Here is a 26,664-nt window from a genome sequence, read left to right as displayed (position 1 = left end):
TGCAACCATGACCGTGGCCTTGGAGCCGGGGCGTGTGTTCTAGAGCTGCGTGCTGTGAGGGTGTGATGTGAGCACGCACGAGGAGCACTGACTACGTGCCAAACTCTCCCGCACAGATACATCTATGAAAGCTCTAGCCCACGTAAACGCACTGCTAAGGCATCACCCCTTTGTATCTTCTAGTAGACGTTTTATTGACTGTAAATCCATTCACATGTAACTTTTGACATTTTCACTCTGTGCAGAGAAAGAACACAAGGGTCCCTGTGGCTGCACCACAGACTCTCGATTTTGCATACACAGCACACGATTTTGCAGGGGGCAATGCAGAGCCATTGGCACCCACACCGAGGTGGGGCCCCGTGAACACCAGCATGCTCTCTGCACAGATGTGGTTCCCACTGCAAACAGGAACACCTGTTCTAGAGGGACAGGTGCACGGGCCCAAGGGCAGACAAATGCTCCTTGGGCCCCAGCAGCCCCTTGCTGAGGGCCCAGGGTCTGTCCCCACACCCTTTCCCCAACGGGCAGGCAGGCGTCCGCTGACCTTCTGTATCTGGACCCACTGATATTACACGAAGTAACCGTAGTTGCATTTATTATATTTGTGAGGCAAAGGCGAGTTTTCTACAGCGTAGCGACTCTGCAGCACTTGGCTCAGGCAGACAAGAAGCCACAGGAAACTAAGTGATGGTCACTTGCCGTGAGACGTTATCACCCAGCACTCTTCCCTAAGCCACTGGAAGGGCCAGGTCGGTGCCTCCCTGAGCCCCGCCTCCGGGCAGCCCCTCCACGTCGGCCGCCAGTTTGGGTGCAGCCAGTAACGACCCTTCCACCCTGCCTCAGGAGTGCCACAAAGTCCACTGTCAGTTTGTGTTCATTAGTTTCTTTTTCAGCTATTAAACAGGCTAAGACCACAGGTCTGGGTGTCCCTTTTGTGGGAGCACATAGCTCTGCCACCGCCCCCTGCCCCCAACGTGGTAGGATCTGGGCACAGCCCTGGTCCGATGCCGGAGACCCTCGACAGCGCCCCCTGCGCCAGGAGCGAGCAGGGCAGACTAGCTGTCGTACCAGTCCAGGAAGAGCAAGGAGAAGGAGCACATCACCAGGAAGAAGAGCACCCACACTCGGAAGCCGGCGTTGTTTTTGATGGCCTGGGGGGCGGGGAGGGCAGGAGCACAGGATTTTGGGTTGAGGAGTGCTCACGCCCTCCGTGTGTCCGCACGCACTCCCTACCCTGGAGCTTATGCTTACCTTAATTAGTAAGCAGAGCCAAACAGTGGGTTTAGAATCCACCAGAAAACAAACAGGTGTCTCCCCCTTATTCAGACGTCCTACACCCTTCTCCCAGCAAACACCCGGAAACGGCCCACGCGGGGCCCAGGGTTAGAAAGAGCCCCGCGGCTGGCCCGGCAGCGGTAGTGGCCCAGAAATGGTCCCACGTCAACCCAAACCCGAGGACCACACTCAGAAGACCATGTCCACTCAACAGAGTCCACTGTGGTGGCCTCGATAAACAGGGACCAGGGCTCTGGCCCTCGGGGTGGGGGGTCCAACAAGCTTCTCCGGTGGCGCCCACCCCTGGTGCAGGTGGCTGATCCAACCCTTGCCAAGAGTGACCTCGTGTGCCTCCGATCGCTCCTTTGGAGGGCGGTGAGTCCTGTGTCTTGGTAATAGGGGCCCCAGGTTTGGCGAGGACAGAAATGTGACTGTCTTGCAGGGTTAGGAGGTCAGCCAGGCTGGGCGCCAGCAAGGCTCTCACGCAGCCCTGACTGCCCGCAAGACTACCACCGCTGCCCGGACGGGGAGGCCGGTGGGGCCTGGGGGGCCCAAGGGTACTCACCTCTCTGATGTCTTCGTTGCCCTCCTTGATATTCTCAGTCGCCCCTACAACTAACTGGTGAATGCTGTCGATCTCGGCTTCCTATGGAAGAGGAGAGACAGGTAGACCCGACCACCGTCTCCTTCCCTGAGCATCCGGACAGCAGGAGCCAGCAGCAGCCAGGGCTTTACAAGCGGGAGCCTGTGGGTCCTCGCCGGGTCCCGAGGGGCAGGCACAGCCCCGTTTTACAAAAGGGAAAGTCAGGGTTCAGAGAAGTTTAGTAATTTGCCAAGAGTCACGCAGCAACCACGTGGCAGGACTGGGACCAGAACCCAGTGCCTGTCGCCCTTCCACCCCCAGCTGCTACCTCCTGTGCCACTTGCCGGCCAGAAGGGACAAACGTGAGAGCTGCCAACACGTAGCAGCCACCGCATGCCAGGGGCTTCCCTCTGGTCCCCCGCGTATTTATGACATCCAGAGACATGAGCTTCCAGATGCGTGTGCTTTCAGACACGCACGCTAGCTTCAGGGGAGCGCTTCATGTCTCACCATCTGTGTCTCTCTTAAAAAAAAAAAAAAAAAGAAAATCTAAACCGTAAAAACATCAGCTCCCATGCACTGAGAGCCTGCCACGAGCCGGAACTGCGTCAGGCACCTCAAGCCCCAGCCCTGAGAGTGCGGGGGGGACATCTGCCCAGTCTGAAGAGGGCAGTGTGGCCTGGGGTACCCAGGTCAGACACACTGGAAGTCAGGATCGGATCGGAGCCAGTGTGTGTGACCCAACGTGGCCTCTGAGCTCTCCTGCCACGCTGAGCTGTCCCTGGAAGCAAGTCGTGTGCTCTGACAGGGACAGCTCACTTAGCTGTTTTATGGGTCAGGAGGCTGAAGTGACAGCCATCAGGCTTCTAAGTGGAGGCTTAGCACATACACGCTTGAATTGGTCGTTCAATGTAGTTAGAAAGGGTAACTCTCGTGAACCCGAACCTTCTGTCAGACTGCACGTACCTAAATTTACAGCGATTCGATGCTGGTTGTGAGGTTTCGGGCAGGTTTTGTGGGGGCGAGAGGGTCTTAGGCCAACTGGGCCAGTTTAACACAATGCAGCAGAAATGATTTTGACTCTGAAACCGTTCCACGGTCTGTGGATGCTAAAAAGGAGGATAAATTTATCGGGTCCCTAAAAGTTTTGCCAGTTACTGGCCGGAAGAGTTTCAGAACTGGAGGCAGGAAGAAATAACATGAAAATCCCCTTCAGAGAACAACCCTATTTCCTGTGTGGACGGGACACCTGAGGTGGCACGGACCTAGCGTTCCGAGAGGGCCAAGTGTGAGCCCTAAGTGACACTGTCGACTGACAGGCTGCTACCCACCAGGTGTGCTGGGTGCTTCCTGTGGGTTATCTCCGAGCCTCAGGACGGCCCTGCGAGGGCCACTCCATTTGCAGATGGGAAAACTAGCTCAGAGGCACCCGGAAGGAAGATCTACCCAACTCCCTCCTCTGTGGGCGTCACGGCACACACGGGCCACCACACCCGGTCTGGCCTGGGCCAGCCAGCAGCGGGTCAGGTGCAGAGAGCTCCCCACCCCGCACAGAGGCTACACCGGGGGGTCAGGAGGCCCTCACGTGAGGAGCTGTATGAACCCACGCGGCTTGGGGCACATGGCTGTAGAGATCAGGCAACCTCAGAACAAGCACCCTGATGTCACAGTAGATTCTTCTCAGCTAAACCTTAAATAGTGATTTTTTTTTTTTCTTACCTGTTGTAAAACCTTCTCTGTGAATATCTCTTGGAGCCTGGAAATTTCAACCACTCTCCCTTCGATTTGCCTTCATTAAAGAGAAAAAAAAATTACATACAACTATTAGTAGGTGGTGGTCCTAGCAGGAGTGTTACACATTTCTAAATGGACCACGTAAGTGAGAAATGGGAGGAGACACCACCACAGCCTCCAGAGAGGGAGGGGACACCACATCATTCGTGGGGGGGGGGGGGGGGGGGGGCCACCACGTCAGGCTCAGGAAGGAGGAGGCCGGCATTGCACTTCCTGGCTCTCCTCTGAAGTCTCTCGCTTAGGGGGCGCGCTGCACTGCGGAACCCGCCCTCCCCTGCAAGCTGACCCGCGGTGCCCCTGCCTCGGAGTCTGCACCCCTGGTTGCAACAGGCAGCCTTCGAATGCTAAGGCCCGTACCCGGCCCGGTAACCACGGTAACGCGGCGGGGACTCAGAACGCCAGTGTGTGCCGACCACTCAACGTCGTTACCGCCCAGGAGGTCGAGGGGCAGGGTGCTGCCACCCAAACCAACTTCCCGGCGAAAGGAAAAGTCCTCCGGTTCCGTCTGAAAACGTATCTGGGTTCAGCAACCAAGCATCTGAGCTGCTCGCTGTTTCAGGGCCAGCAAGGGCGCCCCGGGCGTGGGCTGGGGGGTGGCACGGGGCTAGAAATGGGGGCGGCAGGGGCTGAGCCGTGTCGGGGCAGCCGGCCGCCGCTCCTCCCGTGCTTCCGGGTGTGGGAAGGAAGAGCGAGGCGGGCGGGGGCTGAGTCTCGGAGCAAGGACCTCGAGGCCCACAGAGCGAGGGCAGAGGCCGCAGAGGAGCACAGGTGCCATCAGAGTCCCCGGGGGCTGTGGGTACGGCGTCAGGCCGCACTTTCTTTCGGATGAGCCCACAGCGCAGCGGGTTTAATTTCCCTGCCAAAGCCCAGGCCTTCCTTCCAGATGCTCCAGACACCCTCGGGGAAACAGGCCCCACCCACGTGCCTCCCCTAGAGGGCGGGCCAGCGATGGCTCACGTGGGCACGGCCACTCTCCTTCCACGCTGCCGACCCCTTTGCTGAGGGGGCGGACGGACCCCAGCGGAGCCACATGCAGGAGGCTGCAGCTGGCCAGCCATCCCTCACAAGGCCCGCCCCCTTACCCCGGGAGCCATGAAATTAACAGCCCCTAACCGTGCAGCTTGCGGTCACTGGAAGCCCGGAGGCAGCACAGAGGGGGTGACCTCCCAAGGGCCCGCAGGTTAAGGGGAGTCACTGAAGTTGGGCAGCTGCCTTGACCCCGAATGGCTGAGGGGGGTGCACGTGGCCAGGGCCACAAGGGGATGCCTGGCCATCGAAGTAAATGAAAAGTTCCCAGTTCCTAGAAAAGCTGAGGCCATCAGCTCCTAGGAACCGCATACATACCTCACTTCATCGAACAGGCTGTTCATCTCACCAATTAGGCGCTGGTTCTCTTGTTCAAACTGTGAAGAGACAAACACACTAAGGGTGACGTCATGCTCAAAAGCAACACGGTCAAAGGCAAGGGTCTAGCAAGGCGTCTGCTCGGAAATCTTTGATCTGCCCTCCGAGGGTGGCCACCGAGTCCCTCCTTCTGGCGTGGAGGGATGCGGCATCAGTGTGAAAACATCCCTGTGGCCGGACTTCTCCCTGCCTGCAAGCCGAAGTGATGCCTGGGAAGGTGCGGGCGGGGCGGGGCGGGTCACCTGCCATCCTTCCCGCTGCTCTATCTCCCTCTGGCACTGTTTTAAGTGGGGCGCTGAGCTCCAGCGGCTCAGCTGAGGGCAGGGCAGTCTCATTTCAGAGCCACGCCTTGCCCAGTCCACCGTGACAGGAACACAGGCCCAGCAGCCCGAAGCGCTGTGTTCCTGGGCTCAGGCTGGCGATCGGGCTTCCGGACTCAGTCTGGGTGAGGGTGCCACCCTGACACCCGGGAGCCCATCAGAGCCGCGTAAACTCGGAGCAGACAGCTGCTGCCCCCACCGTTCCTGCCAACTTGACAGCAGCCCCACGAAAGGCTGGCACGTCTGAGGGTTCGCCGTGCCGCGGGGCCAGATCTCCTCCTCGCTGCGGGACCCGCAACCCCGCCTTCGGACGCCCACTCCACTGCCTGAGCGTGTACTCAGCCCCGGGCAGGGGCCCTCGTCCCACAGCCCCAGCTCGAACGCCACCTTCTCCGTGACCTATCCCGGCCCCCGAGCTGGAACTTCTTTCTCCAGTTTCTAACCTTGGCCTAGCACCTTGTGAAACCTCGTGAAGATCTCTCAGGACGTTAGCCATTTTCAGCCCGGTAATAAGCTGTGCATGTCCCAAACTCCCCCTTGACTATGAGCTGCCTGAGGGTGGGAACGCGTCAAACCCAAGTCCGAGAAGGCCTCACGCGCGTTCTTTCCTTCACATCTACTAAAGCGGCAGTCCCGTCCACAGCTGTTTTCGGAGGCGCTGTCTGCGCCAGGCGCTGTGTGGGGGGACGGGTGGAGGTGAGCTCTGGGCCTCCCAGGCTCTGCGATCCAACCGAGGCTCCAGCCAGACTTGCTCAGTAAAACAACAATGGAGGGAAAACAACGGTTAGGGAAGTCACGGCAGACACCGTGCTGAGCAGGTCACGTGCAGGGACTCACATTCTCCCTGCCCAGTCGCCCCCTGACTTCACAGGGAGGGCATGTGCTGTGCTCACTCTCTGCTCCGTCTGCCCCCCTCCCCTCCCAGCTCCCCCCCAGCCCTCCAGGCGGACACCCTCCCGTCCTGTCTGCCAGTTCACCCGCACCCTTGCTGCATCCATTCCCTCCCTGGTGCCTGTGCTCTGCCCTCATCACCTCTCACTCTCCTCCAATCTGCCCCCCACCCCTCCGTCAGAGTGATGTGATCTAAGATGCCAGTCACGTCACACCGCACCAGGCCGGCCCTGTCCGTGGCCCTGTAGATCAGCGCTGAGGCGCAGCCTTCTCCTGCAGCCCACTGCCTCACCCCTGCACAGACTAGCTGAGAGCTGATGGAGGCCGCCGCGCACCAACCCCCCACCCCGCGGGGGGGACTCCAACTGTTTCCTCGAAACCCAGCCTAGGCACCCTCCTAGTGACCAGACGCACCAAGGCAGATTTAATCACCTTCTACCATCTCCTGTCTTTTATAATATAAAACTGCCCTGCACTTGATCCATCGCTACGCTTCCTGCCCCTGTTGGGGGGCCGTCTTCCCGCCTGGGGTGGGGCTTTCTCCTCTGGCCCCCAGCACAATGCAGGGCCTACCACACTGCAGGGCACCGGTTGTCGGTCCCCCTGCTTGTCAAAACACAAAGGGGCCTCCACTGCACCCCAGACCTACTGGGTCAGAAAATGGGTGGGCCGGCACAGTTTCCAGAAGGGCAGAAGGGCCGGCGGGGGGCGCTCTGCTGGGCCGCCTCAAGCACGGGCAGGATGCTGACACGGTACCAGGACGGCCCTTCTAATTATGCATGAATCAGGCTATTTAAGGGAATAAAAACTTCACTCTTTTGAGTTTGAAACTATCAGCCCTGTTAGCTGTCAACTCAACAGTTACTTCAGAGCCCAGTAATTTAAGGAAAAAAACAATTACTTCAGCATGTAGGTGCTCATTTACTTTCACTAATTCTCCCAGGTATTACTCAGGGTTTTTCTCGGGGGGCTGGGATAGAGGGCATTTTCTTATTTTTTTAATGACAAAATACGGCCCTGTCCTTTTAAATCCTCAGACCTTTTATGCTTTCTAACCTACTCCTAAGCAAGACTAGAGGTTTGAGGTGGTTTATTGCGGGAATGTCCCCCGGAACAAAGCCCTCTCTGTCCCCTCCCCAGCTCTGGGCATGAGGCACCCACTCCCCCTCTCGGGGTTCTGGGGAGCTGTTACTTCTGAAGGACTCCTGTCAGCAGCAGGATCAGATTCTGGCTCTGATTTCCTTTCAACCTATGGGTTCTTAATGCCACCTGAGAAGTACCCATTCGGGGGGGGGGGTGGGGGGGTGGGGGGGTGCAAAGGGGGGCGGAGCAAAAGAAACAAATGCCTCGAGGGATCAAGCGGTGACAGGGCTGAGGGGAGAGTTTGGCGTGGCCAGGACCTTTACGGAAAGCAGCCCCCATTTGGGGGCGGGAGTTACAATGGAGCTGTGTCTTCAAAAACACCACCACCTGTTTTTCCCATAGCCAGGTGCAAGGGACCCACTCAATGGGGTGTGGCAGGGCTCAGGCAGATCAGGTAATGGCCAGGCCGCTGACAACATTCACCTGTGCCAGATTTCAGGATGGTTTCCGATGCTGTCTTGATGGCCAACCTGTACACCTCACCCCTCCTCTGCAGAGGAAGGCAGGGAGCGGCAGGTGCAGGGGCAGTTGGTGGACACGCCCGGGACTTCAGCGGGCCAGCCCCTGTGGCCTCAATGGGAACTCCTGGGGTGACTGACCCCTGGACCAGTCACTGGCTTCTGTCCGGCCTGTCACGTGACAGGGCCTCTTTGTGAACAGACGTGGTGATTCTTATCCTTTCCTGCCTCATGCTGAGGGTGGGGAGGGATGATGATGGCTCCTTTACCTTCGAAGCTATATGCCCTTGGGCAGGTAACTTTTCTGTGCCTCTTTGTCACTAAAACGGGACGGAGACAGTACTTACTAGAGAAAGACGCGCTAATAATGCATGTAAAGTTGCGTACAGAGTGCGTGGCACATACAAAGCCCCCACTGAATGTTAACTATTATTAATCTCCTGGGACTGAGATTCCAGATACGCAAAATGAGTCATGAAATATTCTGAAGGCCCCTTCCACCTCTCTGGTTTCAAATTTTAGAGGGCACTGTGACTTGAGCGGGATCTGGGGCGCTCACACAGCATTCGCTGGGGCTCGCTGGCAGCTGGCTGGCGTGGCATCCGTCCCCAGAGGGACAGGGACCTCACAAGGTGCAGTAGCCAAGGAGGCCTGGTCTCCACAGTCAGCACCAAGGACAGGGGTACCCCCGGGGTACCCTCCCCGCCCCCCCTCCCCGGCCCCGGGGGAAGACCGGCCTGCCTGTCACAGGGCCCCCAGTTCTGTGAGGCACTGGAAAGCAGGACACGAGGCCTGCAGGACAAGGAAGGTGGACAAGCAGGGCCCGAGAGGCATGACAGCAGCCAGCCTGTCTGTGTGGGCCTCCTGCCGTGGCTCCTTCCGCTCCATACTGTTTGGTCTCCCACCAAAATGCAGTGCTTTCGCTCAACACAGATGGATGTCTGGAGCAAGTTCCCCTGACCGCTCAAGCATGGTGGCAGGCACCACATTTAAAGGTCTAGGACATGGGAGCTCGCTGTAAAATGGGGCCAGCGACAGTCCCTACCACATGGGGTGGCTACATTAATAAACACTCAAGTGGTCAGGGCCGTACTTGGCATGTGCTGTGTGTTACATGCGTGTTAGGCAGTATTAACTGCCTCATTCCACTTAGAAGTCAGACTTCCAAACAGAGGGCCCCAAAAGGGTTTATTATCTGCTTTAAGGGATACAAATCCACACTGTGAATACACTGTTACAGAAATCCTTTTCTAATCTAATCCTCTTTACTGTAGTTTTAAAAAGAAAATCACTCCTACAAAAGGCCTTTGGGTACAAGGTGAAGCCACAAGAAGTTATTTGCATTGCAAAGAGGCAAGAGCAGCTAACTGGACCAAAGACCAGGAACCCACAGGGGCTGAGACCCACAGGGGCTCGGCCTAGAGAGCAGTCTGCCCCCACCACCATGGCCCAGGACCTCTCTGGTTCTTCAGATGCGCCTCATCTATGCCAAACGCCTGCGTTCACATGGCTCGTGACCCTCACCTCCATCCCCACCTACCCCTGCGAACCTGAAACCTCCCCAGGGTGTGGACCTCGGCTCTCGGCTGCGTGGTGCCCAGATTCTACCAACAGTTCTTGCCAGGAGCTGAGTTTGGGCCCAGATCACAAGCCCTGCCAGCCACCCACCTTGGTGCTTCCAGCGGCCTACCACAGGGGACGAGGGCTAGGGACACCTTTCATGCAGATTTAGGAACAGAAGTCACGCGCATGGCTTTAAAAATTATCCTAAGGGATACATCAATAAATGCAGGTGGTTTCACTCGAGGCGAGTAAACTGAATGCAGGCTTACAAAGGAGGTATTTTCTCTATGTAACATCAGAAAACAATCTGGTCCCACTCAGCCTGACCGCAAAACATCTGCTTATAGTAACTCAAACGTTAATATACCTGCATCAGGAGTTATAAATGGAAATTCAGTGTGCAAATCACTAACACTCAGCAACCATTTTGGGACACGTAACAACTGCTCCTGTGGGTGAAATAATGAATTAAATTGATATTATAGGGCTTAATTCATTATTTTACCCTGAGGAAAAATTCCAAAACAGTGATTATGAATTATGACCACAATTTGCTGCAACACTTTCCAATTTAAAACCAATAGTGTCGTATTTATTTCTCTTCATTTTCAGGCTTGAGCCTGTTAAGTAAGATTTGGGTTAGTCAGCCCGTAAGATGTGGTACTTGGCTATTGTTCCCAATTACAAGAGAAGTTAAGTGAACACTTAAGAGCTTGCCATGGAAGTGCTGAACTTACAGCCTTCTGCCCACCCACTGGCAGTAACACAACACAAATGAGGGAACTCTTGCCGGTTCTGACTGCTTTAGTCACTGAGACTGGGACCCAGTTTGCCACGAGGCTCCTACACAGGCTACACTCCCTTACGCCCCCAGATCCCACCGGGGACTCCCGTGAACTATGACACAGGGGAAAAGCGCAGGACTCAGGGCACAGGACGCGGCTTGCCTGTTCTACTGGCTCGGTGACCGTGGAGGGCTTTAGAGGTTTTGTGCCTTATTCTTTTTCACGTGTACAGAGGGATAATTCCTACTTCACTGGACCGTTATAAAGATCAAGTAAGACAACATGCATACCGGCTTGGCATTTAGGGAGCATTCATAAGTGTACATAATAATAATAACTTAAAGCTTGCATATCTCAGAGTTCTTACTGGTGATCCTGCCTGTAGTTTATACTCATCCAAGGCACTCACCCACTCAAAAACCACTCTAGGCTCTGGGAATATGGCAACGAAAGCGGAAAAGTTCCTGCTCTCGTGGCACTTGTGTTCTAGTGGAGGGATGAGGGAATAAAGCGGGGTACGGGGACAGAGTGGCTGGGGGCTGCCGCAGACTGGGTGGCCAGGAAGGCCTCTCTGAGGATGTAACACTTGGGACCTGCAAGACACGGAGACAGCAGTGAAGAGGAAGAGGCTGGCAACACGAGTGCCTCGAGGCTGGGACGCGCCCGGACCCTGTTCTGATGTGACAGGGCTTCGGCTCAGAGCTCTATTTCTCTTCTTCCACAGGCGACGTGGGTTAGAAATGTGTGAACCGATCAGTCATAAGCTCTACCGCTTATTAACAACCGGGGGACCTTGGGCCAGACACTCTACTGATTCTGCCAAAGTTCAAAGGAGACAGTAATGCCCCACCACCTCTGAACACGATCGTGAACAGGACCAGGGAGAAAACGACCCCTGGAAAAGTTCTGTCCACTGTCAACCACGGTGTGAAGTGAGTTGCTGTCATTTGTCAGGGACAGCCACTGAAAGCACGCCGCGTGGGAACCAGCTTCCCCGCTCTTTAGGCCGAGGACAGCCTTCCGCCAGGGCAGCGCTAGGAAACGTCTGCTCCCAACCACAGACGGCGTATTCCCTTGGGCTCCGTCACGCCAACGTCCAGACGCGCTGTGCGCAGACACTGCTCTAAAGGAGCTGGTGGGGGCTCCTGCCAAACCTGTCAGTTTCCTTTTGAAACTCACCCAGAGCGGACAACCTACAATTGGCAACTGGACCTGAGCAGTCAAGGTGTGACTACATTTTTCAGGCATCACTTCTGCTTTCTGCACGTTAGCATAGCGTCGGCAGTTCAAACAATTAAAAAGCAGCACAGCGGTAATTATAAAAGAGCCATTTAGTCTGGAGGACTATTTTACTGCAGCTGGAAAGAAATCTAATATTAGTAAAATCATTCCAAGGCAATTTCTTCTTTAATTATGCCACGGCAAATTTAAAACTTATGAAAAGCATATGAAGAACTAGGAAATCGGGTGGAAAAGTTGCATCCACAATATGTATTTATAATTTTGAAAACTCGCTATAACAATCAGGGCAGAGGCGTTTAGGATGACCTCCTACTTGGGGAAACAGTCTTACCAACGCTAACAACACCCGACTGGGCAGAGAGCAGCCTTACCATCTGTATTTCTTCTGGGGATAATTCGTCTTCACCTTTGCCGTCTCCCCACGTGCCCAATTCGGGTTGGGATTCAGCCGGAACCTTTTCTGTTAAAGAAAAAGAAAAAAAAAAAAAAAAGAAGAAGAAGAAGAGAAAGAAGAAAAGAAAGGAAAGAGAAACAGAAGGCAAAATACTTCCTTTTAGACGGTGCTGATGCTGGCTTGGGATGCAGGCACACTGCACGCATGAGCTCTTACAGCTTGTCCACACTCGGTTATCCGCTGGCTCATACTCAGGCGCTGTACCAGGACCCTTCTACAGTGTTTAAGCTTGTGCGTGCATTATGTGCACGTGCGTGTGCCCACGTGTGTGCGCGTGGGCAGAAGGCGCCCCCTGCACAGTCTCAGTGCCACAGTGACTTCAGCAATGGCTGCAAACCAAAGGGCCAGTCTTCAAGTGTGTTTTACCACAAAACACAAGCTCACGCACGCCCTCCCTCTACTGTTTAAACACTGCAATATAAGGGTATTTTCACTAAAAAAAAAACGCCAGGACAGGGGCGCCTGGGTGGCTCAGTCGGTTAAGCCTCCTACTTTGGCTCAGGTCACGATCTCGGGGTCCGTGAGTGTGAGCCCCGCGTCGGGCTCTGTGCTGACAGCTCAGAGCCTGGAGCCTGCTTCGGATTCTGTGTCTCCCTCTCTCTGACCCTCCCCCCGTTCATGCTCTGTCTCTGTCTCAAAAACAAATAAACGTTAAAAATTAAAAAAAAAAAAACCAAAACCACCAAGCCAGGACCTACCACTCCCTAATCCTATTCCTCCCCCAGAAGGAACCACTGTTAGCATTTGATGTGGCCTCACAGACCTTACCCAGTGTGTTCACATACAAACACCTATGTAATTCTCTGCACCAACCCCCCCCCGCCCCCAACTTCAATCCAGTGTGTGTACACAGTGGCTTATAAAACTTGCCGTGTAGGACTTCACTGTATTTGGGAGATTATCCCGTATCCGTCACATAGATCTGCCTCGTTCTCTTGAAACGCTGCAGGATATTCCACTGCAAGGACACACGGTTCTTCGTGTCCCGTCACCCCATGGATAAACCTTCGCTCATCTGATCTCTCCGTGTGCCAGTCCGTACTTGGGGGCTCTGGGTGTACCCTGGGACGGGCGCCCGCGCATCAACTGTTGTTGACTCTGCACCTTTTAGAGAACTTTTTAACTGCAACCACAAATGCGTGATAGACGCTTGATGAAGTGCACCAATGGCTCGGGCTCCTAGGAAGGGCTGCCACCAGCACGTTAGAGAGGCCCGCGAGGTCAAAAGGGGTGTGCAGTGGGAACAGGGCAGTGGACGGAAGTGACCCATCCTTGATGGAGACTGCAATGGGGTCTTTTTTTTTTTTTTAAGTTAATTTACTTATTTTATGAGAGAGCTAGCAGAGGAGGGGCAAAGAGAGGGGGAGAGAGAATCCCAAGCAGGCTCCATCCACGCTGTCCGTGCAGAGCCCGACACGGGGCTCGATCTCATGAACCGTGACATCACGACCTGAGCAGCAACCAAGAGTCGAATGCTGAACTGACTGAGCCACCCAGGCGCCCTGGGGGGGTCTCTCTTTCTCAAGATGACTGTGTCTGGTGTCTCAGCAGTGCCTCTAGGCTCGTGAGCCTGGCGCCGGGTACGGCTTCTTTTTCTTTCCTCCCTCAACCTCAGTAACTTTCCCATAGTTGGTCTCGGCCCCGTGAGACGGGCGAAAGTCCAGAGTGTCGGTTTCGAGACTATGATACGGGAAAAGAATGTATGACAGCACCAATTTAGGTATTAGTATTCCAGATACATCATCACAAAAAGCCTCCATGTATCCAGAACATTGTGCAGGTTTAAAAAAAAAAAAATGGCTGTTTTTGCCAGAACTGTATTTATAAAGTTTATATATGATGTATGTATACTAAATATACATGTAAATATAATAAACGTGGAGAATTTATACATAAAACGTAGGCTGAAAGCACCTTTAGAAACTGGTGGGGTGTTTTTCTGAGAGGCCATCTTCAGGCAGGAACCTCTGCACATTTCACTCACCCCACCCCCACCCCAAGGGCCCTGTGTTTCCTGCTTGACCTCGTTATGGGAGCCGAGTCAAGCTTCTCCTCTGATGTTGCTTCCGGAGAAGAACACCAAGATGAGAAGCGTCCATTCACATCAGGAGCTCTGAGCTGGAACACAGAATTTGCTAAGAGGACTCTACAACACGCGCGCTCTACAACACGCTCACGTGGACAGCCACCGGGGGCCACCCTGACCTGCTGTCGTAAAAACTGGCCTGAAGCACAGTGCTCTTCACGCCATCCTCGACGCAGACCTCCAGTGGCCCAGCCCCAAGACTCACGTGCAAGCTCTCGGCCCAACAGGCCCTCGACACGGCCCAGCCTCAGTCCCCACAGAACCCTCCCCTTTGCACGGGCTGCACTAACCGTGTCCCACACGGCTCCATGCTTTCTGGCCTCGGAGTATTTCACATGCCGTTCCCTCTGCCTAGGATAGAGCTTCCATTTTCGGTCCAGACTCCTTTCTCAGGACACTGCCTCCTGAAGTCCCCTCTGAGTGGACCCTGTTCTTCCCACCTGTGCCCTCTCTCAGGGCACGCGTCACTTTCTCAGGGGGTGGAAGCTGGTCACTCCCGTCAATCAATTGTGAGTTCCCTGAAGGCAGGAACCAGAGCTCATTGAGAAGTGCAGGCAGTATTCACAAATAGCCACACCCATCTTAGCACCAGGGGAAACCGATGTGAGCAAATTACAAACGGGTATGTCAAAGTCTCATCCTGGCACAATAAGAATATGGAAGAGGCCTGAACCTCAGACGTGGACGGAAGGTCTGCCTGACCACAGAGGTCCCCGATACTCCAGACTAAATAAAAAGTCACAAAGCTAGTGGCTTTTTAAAAGTCAGGAGTGTGGCAAGCAAGAAGGCACCCTCTGCCTAGAACTACACCGCCTAGTCCTACACTAAAGTATTATTGAGAATACAGCTCATGTTTCAGAGGAGAAATGAAACACCGAAAAGATGAGACAAAAAGATTCCCTGTAGCCTGAACCTAAAAAGCCCTTCTTCTACCTACAGATCCACTTAGTATGACGTCCATGGGCAGATGTGTGGGCCCTAAGTGGGGGACAGTTGGGGGAACAAGAATGACCCCCCAGCACCAAGGTCGGGATGGAGATGAAATGTCACGGGCCTCCAGACAACAGGGCAGCACAGAGGTGGGCACGGCTTGTCCCCTTCCCCACGGGCTCTCGGGGTGGGGTGGGGGGGATGCAAGCCTGGGGCTCCACGTGACCCCTCCCCATGACTCCCAAGCGTCTCCAGGCCTGAGGCTCTCCCCGAGTTCTAGGCTCACTCCCACAACGGGCTGTTTCCACCTGAAAATTCACCAGCCGGCTCAGACCTAGCATGCGTAGACGAGAATCCTGGTGTCGCCCTCTCCCCCAGCCTCCCACCCCCTACCCCCCACCCCCCGCTCTTCCCAGTCTTGCTGTCAGACTCCTCTTCCTCTCCCTCTCCTCCCTGCAGTCCCCCCAGCCTTGGTGCTCTGTCCCTCACATGTCCCATCCCACCTACTCACTCGTCTACAGCTGCAAACTACGGCTGGAACTGGAGCATTCCTCCCGCCCACCACCTCGTCTCCGCCACTGCCCTGACATGCACCTGTCACCCAGCGCCCACATCGCAATCTGTCCGGACAGGCCCACAGCTGCCACCTCTTCCTCACTCCGTCCCACTCCATGCAGCAGAGAGGCTTGGACCGTGTGCAAGACCTGCCATCCTCAGCCTGAACACGTCCAGACACAGAATCACAGGGAAACCTTCACTGCGGCCCGGACGGCCTGTCCACGCGGCTTCTGCCTCCATCTTGTCTCCTCCTGTGCCTCCCCACCGTGGGTGTGTGCATGTGCTTCCATGTGCCAGGCCCCCCTTCCCCCTCGACCCTTCCACTGGCTGGATCCTCTGCCTGGAGAGCTTCCACCCGAACGAAGGCTCTGATTTCGCCACATCCTTGTCCACGCTCGTTATCACAGGCATACCTTGGACTTCACCTTGGACTTGGACTTCACTTTCGTGCGCTGCGCTGGTTTTCCAAATGCAAGGTGCGCGGCAACCCCGCGTCAAGCCAGTGTGTTGGCACCATTTTTCCAACAGCATTTGTTTACTTCGTGTCTCTGTGCCGCATTTTGGTAATTCTCACAGTATCTCAAACCGTTTCATGATTACTGCACCTGTTAGGGTGATCTGTGATCAGTGACTATGACTCACTGAAAGCTCACGTGACAGCATTTTTTCTAGCAGTATTTTTTTATTATTTTTTATCTTTTTAGCAGTATTTTTTGATGAAGGTATGCACGCTGTCCTTTTACGCGTATGCTGCTGCACACAGAACAGACCCCATAAAGTGTACGCATGACTTTTATACGCACTGGGAAGCCAACAGTTTCCTCTGACTCCCTTCCGTGTGGTGGTCTGGAACCGAATCCACGGCGGCTCTGAGGCGTGCCTGTATCTGCGTAGTCGTCCTGGTGGGTGTGAGATGGCATCTCGTTGTGGTTTTGATGTCCATTTCCCTGAGGACCAACGATGTGCATCTTTTCATGTGCATTGGCCACCTGTATGTCTTCCTTGGAGAAATTTCTGTTCGGATCCTCTGCCCGCTTTTAATTTATCATCTTGTTGTTGCGTTTAAAGCATCCTTTGCACATTCTGGACGCAGACCCTTTATCAGGTGTGGGATTCACACACACCTGCTCCCACTCTAGGGGCGATCTTTTCACTTTCTAGCTTTACTGCCCGTCGAAGCAGCAGAAAAGGGTTTCACTTTGACGAGAGCCCATTTGTTCAGCTTTTCCTGTTGCCACTTGTGCTTTTGGTGTCCTGTCCTTAGTAATCCTTGGTCAGATCTGAGGTCGGGAAGATTCAGCCCAAAGAGCTTTTAGGTCCCAGATCCGTTTAGGTTTTTGGTCTGTTTTGAGTTAACTTTTGTATAAGGTGAGGTTAAGTGTGGAGCCGGCCTTGTGCCTGTGGTTGTCCCCTCCTCCCGGCACCACCTGAAGGGACTGCTCCCACCCCAATGAGGCGTCTTGGCCCGCCTGTCGGAAATCGGCTGGCCGCACATGCACGGTTTTAGTTCTGGACTCTCAGTTCAATCCCGCTGCTGTGTACACCTATCCCGTACGTACCCTGTGTTTCTGCTGCTCTGTTGTGAGTTCTGAAGTTGGGAAGTGTGAGTCCTCTTATGTGTTCTTTTTCAAGGCTGTTCTGGCTATCTTGAGTTCCTCGTACATCCCTCATGGATTTCAGAATCGACCTGTTAATTTCTACAGAGAAGCCAGCTGGCACTCTGATGAAGAATGCACTAAAACTGTAGGTCAATTTGGGGTATATTGACACGATCTTGGGAAGTTTTTCCATTTATTTGGGTCATCTCTAATTTCTTTCAACAATGTTTTATAATTTTCAAAGTAGAAGTTTTATACTGTGGTTGAATTTACTCCCTGAGTACTTTATTCCTTTTGATGCTATAAGGGAATTGTTGCCTCTTAAATTTCATTTTCAGATTGTTCACTGAGAATACATAAAAATTAAACTGATTTTTGTGTATTGATTTTGTATCCTGCAACCTGGACAAACCAATTTACTACTTTATTTTGGTAGATGCCTTACAATTTTCTGTATACAAGATCAGGTAGCTGGTGAATAGAAAAAACTTCCTTCCTAATCTACATTTTAATTTCATTTGGTATCTGAGCCAACCTAATTGCCACCCAGCGCTAAAGCTGAAGAAGGATACGGCCCAGTCCTTGGTGGTGAGCAACGGATCCACACGCTAATGTAAGCTGTGCGGTTTGGTAAGCTAGCTCACATAATGCTCACAACAAACCACGGCTACACGGTACCACAAGAAAGTGCAGACTCCGAGTTTAAATAAATTGTCCAGGTCATAGCCCAGGACAGAGGCCGGGCTGTGAAACCAGCCTCGTCTGTAAGCCCTTCCATGACACCATGCTGCAGCCATGTTTTTTTCTCTTCCCCTGCAAACAGGAACTAGATAAAGGTGGGCTACAGTATGGTAATAGCTTTCTTTTGGCAAAAAACAACATGAAGGATTTAGAAATCTGTTATATACGCAGGGATTTATACATACAGTACATTGTGTGCATTTTTAATAAGAGCCAGTTCAGATATTATTATTCCTTGGGATTCCATGTAACCAAGGAAGAGAGGCCTGCAGAACAAGCATCACCAAATGACCTTGAAGGAAAGGGTGGCCTGTGGAGTTGAGGGGACAGTGAGGCTGAGCCAGCAGAAGCAGGCAGGTGCCAGGCTGAAGGGGAAAAGGCAGGAGAGGACTGGCCATAGGGCATCTCAGAAAGACATCCCAGGACCAAGACGGGCGTGGGGGAGTGTCTCAACACACAAGGAGAGCAGTAAGCAAAGGCAGCACCAATGACAACCTCACACCCTCCCCCTTGTACCCCTGAAAGGTAGGTATCATCACTCCCATTTTAAAGATGGGGGAGCTGGTGGGATGCCTGGGTGGCTCAGTCGGCTAAGGGTCCTACTTCAGCTCAGGTCATGATCTCACAGTTCGTGGGTTTGAGCCCCGCGTCGGGCTCTGTGCTGAAAGCTCGGAGCCTGGAACCTGCTCCGGATTCTGTGTCTCCCTCTCTCTCTGCCCCTCCCCCACTCACACCCTGTCTGTCTCTCAAAAATAAATAAACGTTAAAAAAAATTATTTTTTTAAATGGGGGAGCTGGTGCTCAGAAGTGCCAGTAGGTGTTGGAGCTGGGATCACGATGCCCCAGAAGAGACACTCTTCAAACCATTCTGGGTCCTAAGCAGCGGTCAGAAGCTAAACTGGAGAGTTTTCCCATTTTAATGTATGGTGGGCTAATAACTCGTGATAACTTGTGATTATAAAACAACAAATGCTGACTTTACAATAAAAATATAAACTGTGAGGGAGTGTTCTTTTACTCTGACCATTTACTTTCTATTGCCCAGAGGCATTAGTTCCTTTTACAGTAAATGAGGAAACACTTCCACAGCAACTAAAGGCAATCAGCCTTTCAAATCACCCCCCCTCCCTCCCCATCTTCCTCCGCTTTCTTCAAGGAAGACTTACTCAGCACTTCCTCGGTGTCAGGCACTGTTCTGGGTGCCAGCGTGAGAAGAGTGAACAAAACACAGACATTCCTGTCCTCGTGGGAGCTACGTTTTAGTAGGAGAGACAGGTCCTGAAGAATATAAATGACTGCAACAAACAGAAGGCTAGCGGTACGTGCCGGGGAAAAGGATAAAGCAGGGAAGACGGGAGGTGCTGGGAGGCCTCGGTCCTTCATCTTCCCTTTACCCGTCCTCCTTCTGGGGGGACCCCGGCCTGTCTCAGGGGATCGGTGCTGCCTACAGACCTGTCCCCTGACCTCTAGACTCATAAACCCAACTCCCGACCAACCTCTCTGCCAAGCATCTCAAAGTCAACGAGCCCCACACTGAGCTCCTGATCAAACCCATCTCCGAATCTCAGGGAAGGACAGCAGACCTCTCCCTCGTCAAAACCACCCCAGCCTTCCTCCACCCCTCCTGCCTCTCACGTCTACGTACAGGAAGCGATTTCTGTGGCTCTACTTTCAGAACGAGCCCAGAACTCCACCACGTCCCCCCATTCCCCTGCCGCCGTGTGTGTGCTCACCAGTACCTTGTTCCTGGTGACTGCAGCAGGCTCTTAACCGTCACTATTTCTCTTCAACAGAGCAACCACAGGGGCCCTGCTCAAACTGGGTTTGACAGTGCTCTGTGCAAACCTCCCCACAGCTTCCCACCTCCTTCAGAGTCAAACCCACAGTCCCCAGGGCACTTGGGTGGCCCAGGCAGTTGAGTGTCCGACGTCGGCTCAGGTCGTGATCTCACGGTTTGTGAGTTCGAGCCCCACGTCAGGCTCTGTGCTGACAGCCAGAGCCTGGAGACTGCTTTGGATTTCATTTCTCCCTCCCTCTCTGCCCCTCCCCTGCTCACGCTGTCTCTCTCTCAAAAATAAACAAACATTAAAAAAAAAATTAAGAAAAAAAACGTAACACAGTCCTCGGCTCCGTGATTTTGGTGCCCGGGGAATTTCCCGGCTGGGTGGCCCCCTGCCCTCTCCCTTGCTCTCCAGCCTCCAGGCTGCTCCCCCACCACGAGGCAGACCCCCGTCTCGGGGCCTCTGCACTTCCAATGTCCTCTGCCTGTGACACCCTCCCCCCAGGAGACACAGGGCTCGCTCCTCACTGCCCTTGGGTCTTTACTGAAATATCAAGGTCTCTGACCTCTCTGACAGGCCCAATCTCTCCTGTTACCCGGCTCCGCGAGGGCAGACTGGCTACATCTCTTCACGTGAGATCTACCCTCAGCTGGGCCCCAAGAACCTGCACTGGCTTCTCCCCACTCTCGTCAGCCCCAACAATACTTCTAGCATGAATGAATGATTAAACGAGCATTCTGTGTCCGGTTTGAGTAAATGCAAACAGGGTATCCCTGTGTATTGTCTTAGGAAGGGCAGGCCCCGTTAGTTCACGAGTGATGTCGGGGTTCTCCCTCATTAGGGACCAGTGGACACAGAGGTGTGCAAAGCCTCTGGCCCACGGGGTCAAGGCAGCCACCAGAGAGGACGGGCTCGGGCTCTACAAAGAGTGACTCAGGTGCTGCCCCTTCCTTGGTTTCTCGATTTCGTCACACATAAATGGCGACAGCACCACCTCAAAGACCCAAGGAGACTCGACCTGTTGATGCCCCAGCAGGAACCCAGCACAGTGAAGGGGCTTGTGAGACACCAGTCTCCCTGCCCCCCGACACGGTTCCCAACTACAGAAAGGGCCTCTGGCATCTTTCAGGCGCTCATTCCTACGTTGCGTTCTGAATCCCCTCTCTTTAAAAAGCAGGGAATAAATCAGATGGGGAGGCATATAAATCCTGGGTCCACCATTTATGAGCTTTTCAGTTTCCCAGCCTCTCGGAGCCTTTCAGAAGGCTCATCTGAAAAACAGGTCCATGAAACGCATTCCAGAGGCCTGCTCTAAGGGTGGCGGTGACGTCCGTAAAGATTCAGGGCAGTGCCTGGCATCTGGGAGACATGCGGTAAATGAGAGCCACTGTGACAATACGGAAGAGGGGACTGACTCTCGGCCCCTGGATCACCAGCATCCCGGGATTCACGCAAAGCAAAATTCCACGGCCGCCACACCTGAGATAGAGCAAACCAGGCACACACTGTCCACACACGGCGGCCAGGCAGGGTCAACGCTAACAGTATGCCGAGATCACGGGGACGGCGCAGCACGTGGGTGCCGGGGCCCCCGAGAGACTGGCGTGCACTGTTCCTCGGGCAGAGAGCTCTTCTTTTCTTCCTGGTTCTCAGTCTCCAGTCCCCACCCTCGTGGTGCACCACGACCCAGGCCCCTTCCCCGGACCCCGCCAGCTCCCAGGTGACTGCAGCAGCCCCCTGTGCCGGCCCGATAGTCACTAGCTCCAACCGGGACAGAAGAGAGCCGGCCCTTCTGTGTTTCCCTCGCTTTATGCAAATACAAACACCACAAGCTGTCTAGGACTGTGTTCCTTCTTTGTCTGCTTTGTATTTGTGCCAACGTGTCATAAGGAAGATTCTGATGCATACCTGGATATTCTTCAGTGACAGATTTTTCTTCAGAGTCTTGCGAAGGATTCCGTGAAACTTTCTCAGAAGACACGGATTCCCTGGTCTTTGTCCTTGGTTCCGGTTCCAGCTTCGATCTAAATAAATAATTAGCCATCACATAAATTGCTCCTACAAGATTCTGTCCTGACAACACACGCAGTCACTCGTGACCCCCACACACTTGTTCTGTGCTCTCTGCCAGAGAGCAGAGGTGCTGACCAGCGGCCATGCCAACACACCTCCCGCGGGACACTCACAAGGTGCCAGCGTCACTGCCTGCACGGGGTGGGGGTGGGGGTGGGGGGGGGGGCAAGTGCAGTCAACAGACGAAGGAGAGAACGCACAACCCTGCCCCACAGACCGACACCACACCCAGCAGCTGCGTGGCAAAAGCTGACCGTTCAATCCAGGAGCTGGCTGTTTCCCACCAATGCAAAAGTGTGGCTAACTACATACACATGCACACACGGGCACACACGTTATGTAGTATGTGTAAGGAATATCTTAGAAGAGTTAACTGTAAAAGCACAAGTCTTTAAATATCCACCGGATGGAAGTGACTGGTCTCAGGAGCCACGGCCTCTGCACGTGGCAGCCGCCCCAGGGCTCCTCCTGTGGCCGCACGGCCTCACCTGGGGGCCAGGCTTCATCGCGCTCACCCAGAGAGGCCTTCTCCGACCCTGCGATCTCAGACAGGCTCCCCCACGTCCCCCTGTGCCACAGCCCTTGTCTTCACAGCGGCCACCGGTCTGGAATGGCCCAGTTCACTTGTTTACTGCCTGCCCCACTCCCCAGGGGTGTGTGCTCTCAGAGCAGGGGTCTGGGCCGTAAGCCGTGGCTGCTTCACAGCCCAAGGTCCCAGATGAGTACCCGGGATTCAGTGTTTAAGAAATACAGCTTGTGGGCGCCTGAGTGGCTTAGGTGGTTGAGCATCCAACTTTGGCTCAGGTCATGACCTTGTGGTTCGTTGGTTGGAGCCGCACATCAGGCTCACTGCTGTCAGCGTGCAGCCTGCTTCTGTCCCCCTCTCTTCTGCCCCTTCTTCAATTGCACACCCTCGCTCAAAAGTAAACATTAAAAAAAAAAAAAAAGGAAATACAGGTTGCCTGAATGGATACCTTACAACGGTCAGTAATTAGCTAGTAAGAGAAAAAACTTGGTTACGAAACAAGCCTTGCAACAGCTTCGCTGGAACCCACACAGCACTGCAGCAATGACAGGCGGACTGCCAGAATGATCCATGATGAGTTGTGCATGACCACCCAGAAAGCGTACAAATAAAAAGAACAACGTAGATACGTGTAAGGATGATCTTGCTAACGCCAGCTAACGTTTACTGAGGGCTTATTATGTACTGGGCATTTTTCTAAGTATGCTGTGTGGACACACTTACTGAATGCCATACGTCCCTATGAGGTAGGTAATGGTATTAATGACCTTTTTACGGAGGAGGAAACCGAGGTATACGGAAGTTAGGAAACTCTCCCAGGTCACACGGCCAGTAAATGGCTGGGCCAGAACGTGACCTCAGGGAACCTGCCTCCAAGGCCACGCTCCTAACAACTCCATCAAGAGGATCCTACCCATCAGGACCCATGAGAAGGACTTGTGGTCAAACGAATTTGAGGAAGCTGGGTATTTTACTCTACACATTTTCAGTCTTTAATATCCTAATATACGTTGTGAATTTCCCAAAAGGACGTCTCTTCCAAAAAACCTGGCTGCAGAGACCATTTTCATGGAGTTTTGGGAAAAGACAAGGGTTCTGAGAAGAGCTGTTTAGGAACTGCTCTGCTACAACATTCATAAAAGAATTCTCAAAAATGACAATAGTATCAACCGTCCTAAACATCCAGCTACTACGGCTGGGAAACAAATCACCCTAAAGCTCAGTGCCTTGAAACAGCAATAATCGGTACTGTCCATCAGCATGTCTGGGGCCACAAATGTGGGAGTGGCTCGGCGGGGCGGTTCCGAGTCCCGGTCCTTCACGGGGCGCAGCCCGACGGCAGCTGGGTCTGCGTCACCCAAAGGCTTGCCAGAGGCTGGCGGGTTCATCGGGACGAGGCTCCCTCACAAGGCTCCACTGCAGGTGGGTGCCGGCCCGGAGCCGCGTCTCCCTGTCAGGGGCCACGTTGTCTCCCCAGCGCAAGGAGCATCTGAGCCAATGGCGGAGGCAGCAGTGCCTTTTATAATAGCCGCAGGAGTCACACCGTCATTTCTGTCCTACACCACGGCCCAGGCAGTGACAATGGTCCACCCGGGCTCAAGGAGAGGGACACGGACCTCACATCTCCCTCTCAATGGAGCAGTGGCGAAGTCGATTTTAGTAAGACCATGTGGGATGCGATATGTTTGGATGCAGCCACCTTTGGAAAATCTATCGGCTATTCTAGGCATCACAAATACACACAGAGACACATCCATCACAGCACGGCTTGTAGTAACAAAACAATGGCTTAAATGTTCGTCGAAAAGTGCCAGGCTTACAGTGAGAAGATTCAGGGGGAAAAGACCCCATTTGCAATAGCCAAAACAATAGACAAACAACTAACAAGGACAACAAGTATCAGAGCATAAACTGGACAAGAAAAGCCCAAAGCCTATGTGTGAAAAACTAAAAGATTGTCTTCAAAGATATAAAAATATCCTATAACAAATGGAAAGAGATATCATGTTCTTGGATTGGAAAAAGAAATATCATAGAGATGTCAGTTCTCGTGGAATTTAAGAAACAAAACAGATGAACATGGGTGATGGGAAGAGAGAGGCGAAGCATAAAACAGACTCAACTATGGAGAACAAACGGAGGGTTGCTGGAGTGGAGGTGGGGGTGAGGACGGGGGGAGGACAGGGGGAATGGGGTAAACAGGTGATGGGGATTAAGGAGGGCACTTCTGATGAGCACCAGGTGTTATATGCAAGTGCTGAATCAGTGAATTCTACACCTGAAACTAACATTACACTGTATATAAACTGGGATTTATTTAATGTTTATTTGTTTTTGGCGGGGGTGGGGGGAGAGGGGGAGAGAGAGAGGAGAGAGAATCCCAAGCAGGCTCCACGTTGTCAGTGCAGAACCCAACGCGGGGCTTGATGACTAACTGCAATTTAAATAAAAACAGGAAACAAACACAAATAAATAAATAACAAACTTATTTTAGCCATAAAAAAAAAAAAAGATGTCGGTTCTCCCTAAATTAATTTATAAATGGAAGCATACCGATCCGAATAGAAATATCAGCAGGTTCCCCTCCCCCATCCTGAAGCCAGACCAAATCAATTATGAAATTCACTCGGAAACATGCAAGGATGTTAGGAAAAACTGTAAATAAATATCGAACTGTACTTAATGACAGAGCTGCTGATGCTCACAACTCCCTGTAAAAGACATGAAGGTAAGAGGACTAAGCACCGTGCAGTGAAACGTAAAGGGTAAGATTGACAGCAGGTAGGTGGTGTTCACTGTAAACTCAACTGTGCTATAGACGTGAGAATGTTTCCAGCAAAACGTGCCCGGAAAAACCCTACACGAGAGAGCGGTATCAGGGCCTGGAAAGGCTGACAAACCACTGACAGAAAATTCAAAAAGAGGCTCGAATGTATGTAGATATTTAGCACACGATACAAGCTTAGTAAGGGGGGCTGAAGGATCAAAGTTTCCTCACTTTGCGCACCAAGATCAAGTCCAAACGCACAAGTGATACAGACATAATAAATCGTACACAAAGGAGAAACACACGGGTGAATGCTTCTCTAAGCTAGGTGTGGAAAAAAGTTCGTATGACTCAAAATCCAGAAGCAAGAAGGGAAAAAATGATGAATTTAACTACATAAAAATTTTTTGATATATTTTTTTGCCCGGCAAAAACACACCAGAAGTGGTGGGGGATGCCGACAGCAGGGGATGTGAGTGAGCAGGACCAGGGAGGGGTGCACGGAGCCTCCCTGTACTTTCGGCTCAATTTTGCTATGAACCCAAAACTGTTAAACATATGAAAAGATGCTTGCTCTCACTCAAAATAAGATAATGCATGCAGCGCCTGGGTGCCTCAGTTGGTTAAGGGTTCGACTCTTGATTTTGGCTCAGGTCATGCGTGATCTCATGCTTGTGGGATCAAGCCCCAAGTTGGGCTCTGTGCTCAGTGTGGAGCCTGCTTAACATTCATTCTCCCTCCCTCTCTCTCTCTCTCTCCCTCTGCCCCTCCTCCGCTCATACACACATGCAGGCACTCTCTCTCAAAAATATGTATTAAATATATTAAAATTAAAATATATTAAAATTTAACATTAAAATATATTAAAAGCATATTTTAAAAAGATGACGCATATTAAAAACCACACCAGGACATAATTTCTTGCTCTGGAAGACTGGCAAAAAATCAGAAGACTAGCAGGTTGGTCAGTTTGTGGAGAAGCAGACACTTTCACAGACTGATGGGTATGAATGCCAAATGGTGTTAAGTTCCATGGAGGGAAATGTGGTAACGTCTAGTGATGTATATGGGGGCACCCGGGCAGCTCAGCTGGTTGAGCGTCTGACTTCAGCTCAGGTCGTGATCTCGCAGTTCGTGAGTCTGGGTCCTACATGGGCTCGCTGTTATCAGCGCAGGGCCCGCTTCCAAACTTCTGCACCCCGCTCTGTCTCTGCCCTCCCTCTGCCCCTCCCCTGCTTGTTCTCTCTCTCTCTCTCTCTCTCTCTCTCTCTCTCAACTAAATAAAACATTTAAAAAAAATTTACAGACCTATTACTCTCTAACGCAACAATCTTACTTGTGTGAATCTATCCCAAAGACACAGCAACAATATGAAACGGTTTGTACAAGGCCATTCATTGTAACAATTATGTAATTCAACTGTAGCACAGTCAAAGCCTGGAAAGAATCCGAACGCCCATCGCCGTGGCACTGGCTGTATCACCTTGGGAGTGCTACGCCGACGTGGAAAGACGTCACGAAAACGTGTGCACGCACAGCTGTGGGGCAAAGCACACAAGAGGAAGAACTGTGCGCAGGAGAGAACGTCCTGCACCTGCTAAGATGCTGACAGAAAACCCACAGCTCACCGCATACTTTGTGGTGACAGACTCCATGTTTCTCCCTAAAATGAGGAGAAAGGCCAGGATA

General features: G+C 52.9%; 1 protein-coding gene across 3 annotated transcripts in view; it reads right to left on the bottom strand.

The window, feature by feature from the left end:
• Nucleotides 1–169: 169 nt before the first annotated feature.
• Nucleotides 170–26,664, bottom strand: part of STX18 (syntaxin 18) — a 119,115-nt gene continuing 92,620 nt past the window's right edge. For all 3 annotated transcript variants that reach the window (XM_078446264.2, XM_078446265.2, XM_078446266.2), the window contains 6 exons: nt 21,518–21,633; nt 11,833–11,921; nt 5,000–5,058; nt 3,581–3,650; nt 1,844–1,924; nt 170–1,154 (listed from right to left, as the gene is read on the bottom strand). In XM_078446264.2, the coding sequence (XP_078302390.1) occupies nt 1,059–1,154; nt 1,844–1,924; nt 3,581–3,650; nt 5,000–5,058; nt 11,833–11,921; nt 21,518–21,633 (511 nt within the window). In that variant the 3' untranslated portion in view covers nt 170–1,058. The remainder of the gene's footprint in view (nt 1,155–1,843; nt 1,925–3,580; nt 3,651–4,999; nt 5,059–11,832; nt 11,922–21,517; nt 21,634–26,664) is intronic.

The sequence above is a fragment of the Panthera onca genome, chromosome B1 (assembly GCF_046562875.1).
Source record: "Panthera onca isolate mPanOnc1 chromosome B1, mPanOnc1 haplotype 2, whole genome shotgun sequence".
Lineage (NCBI taxonomy): Eukaryota > Metazoa > Chordata > Mammalia > Carnivora > Felidae > Panthera > Panthera onca.
Note: the sequence above shows the minus strand (reverse complement) of the source record. Positions and strands in the feature narration are given on the sequence as shown.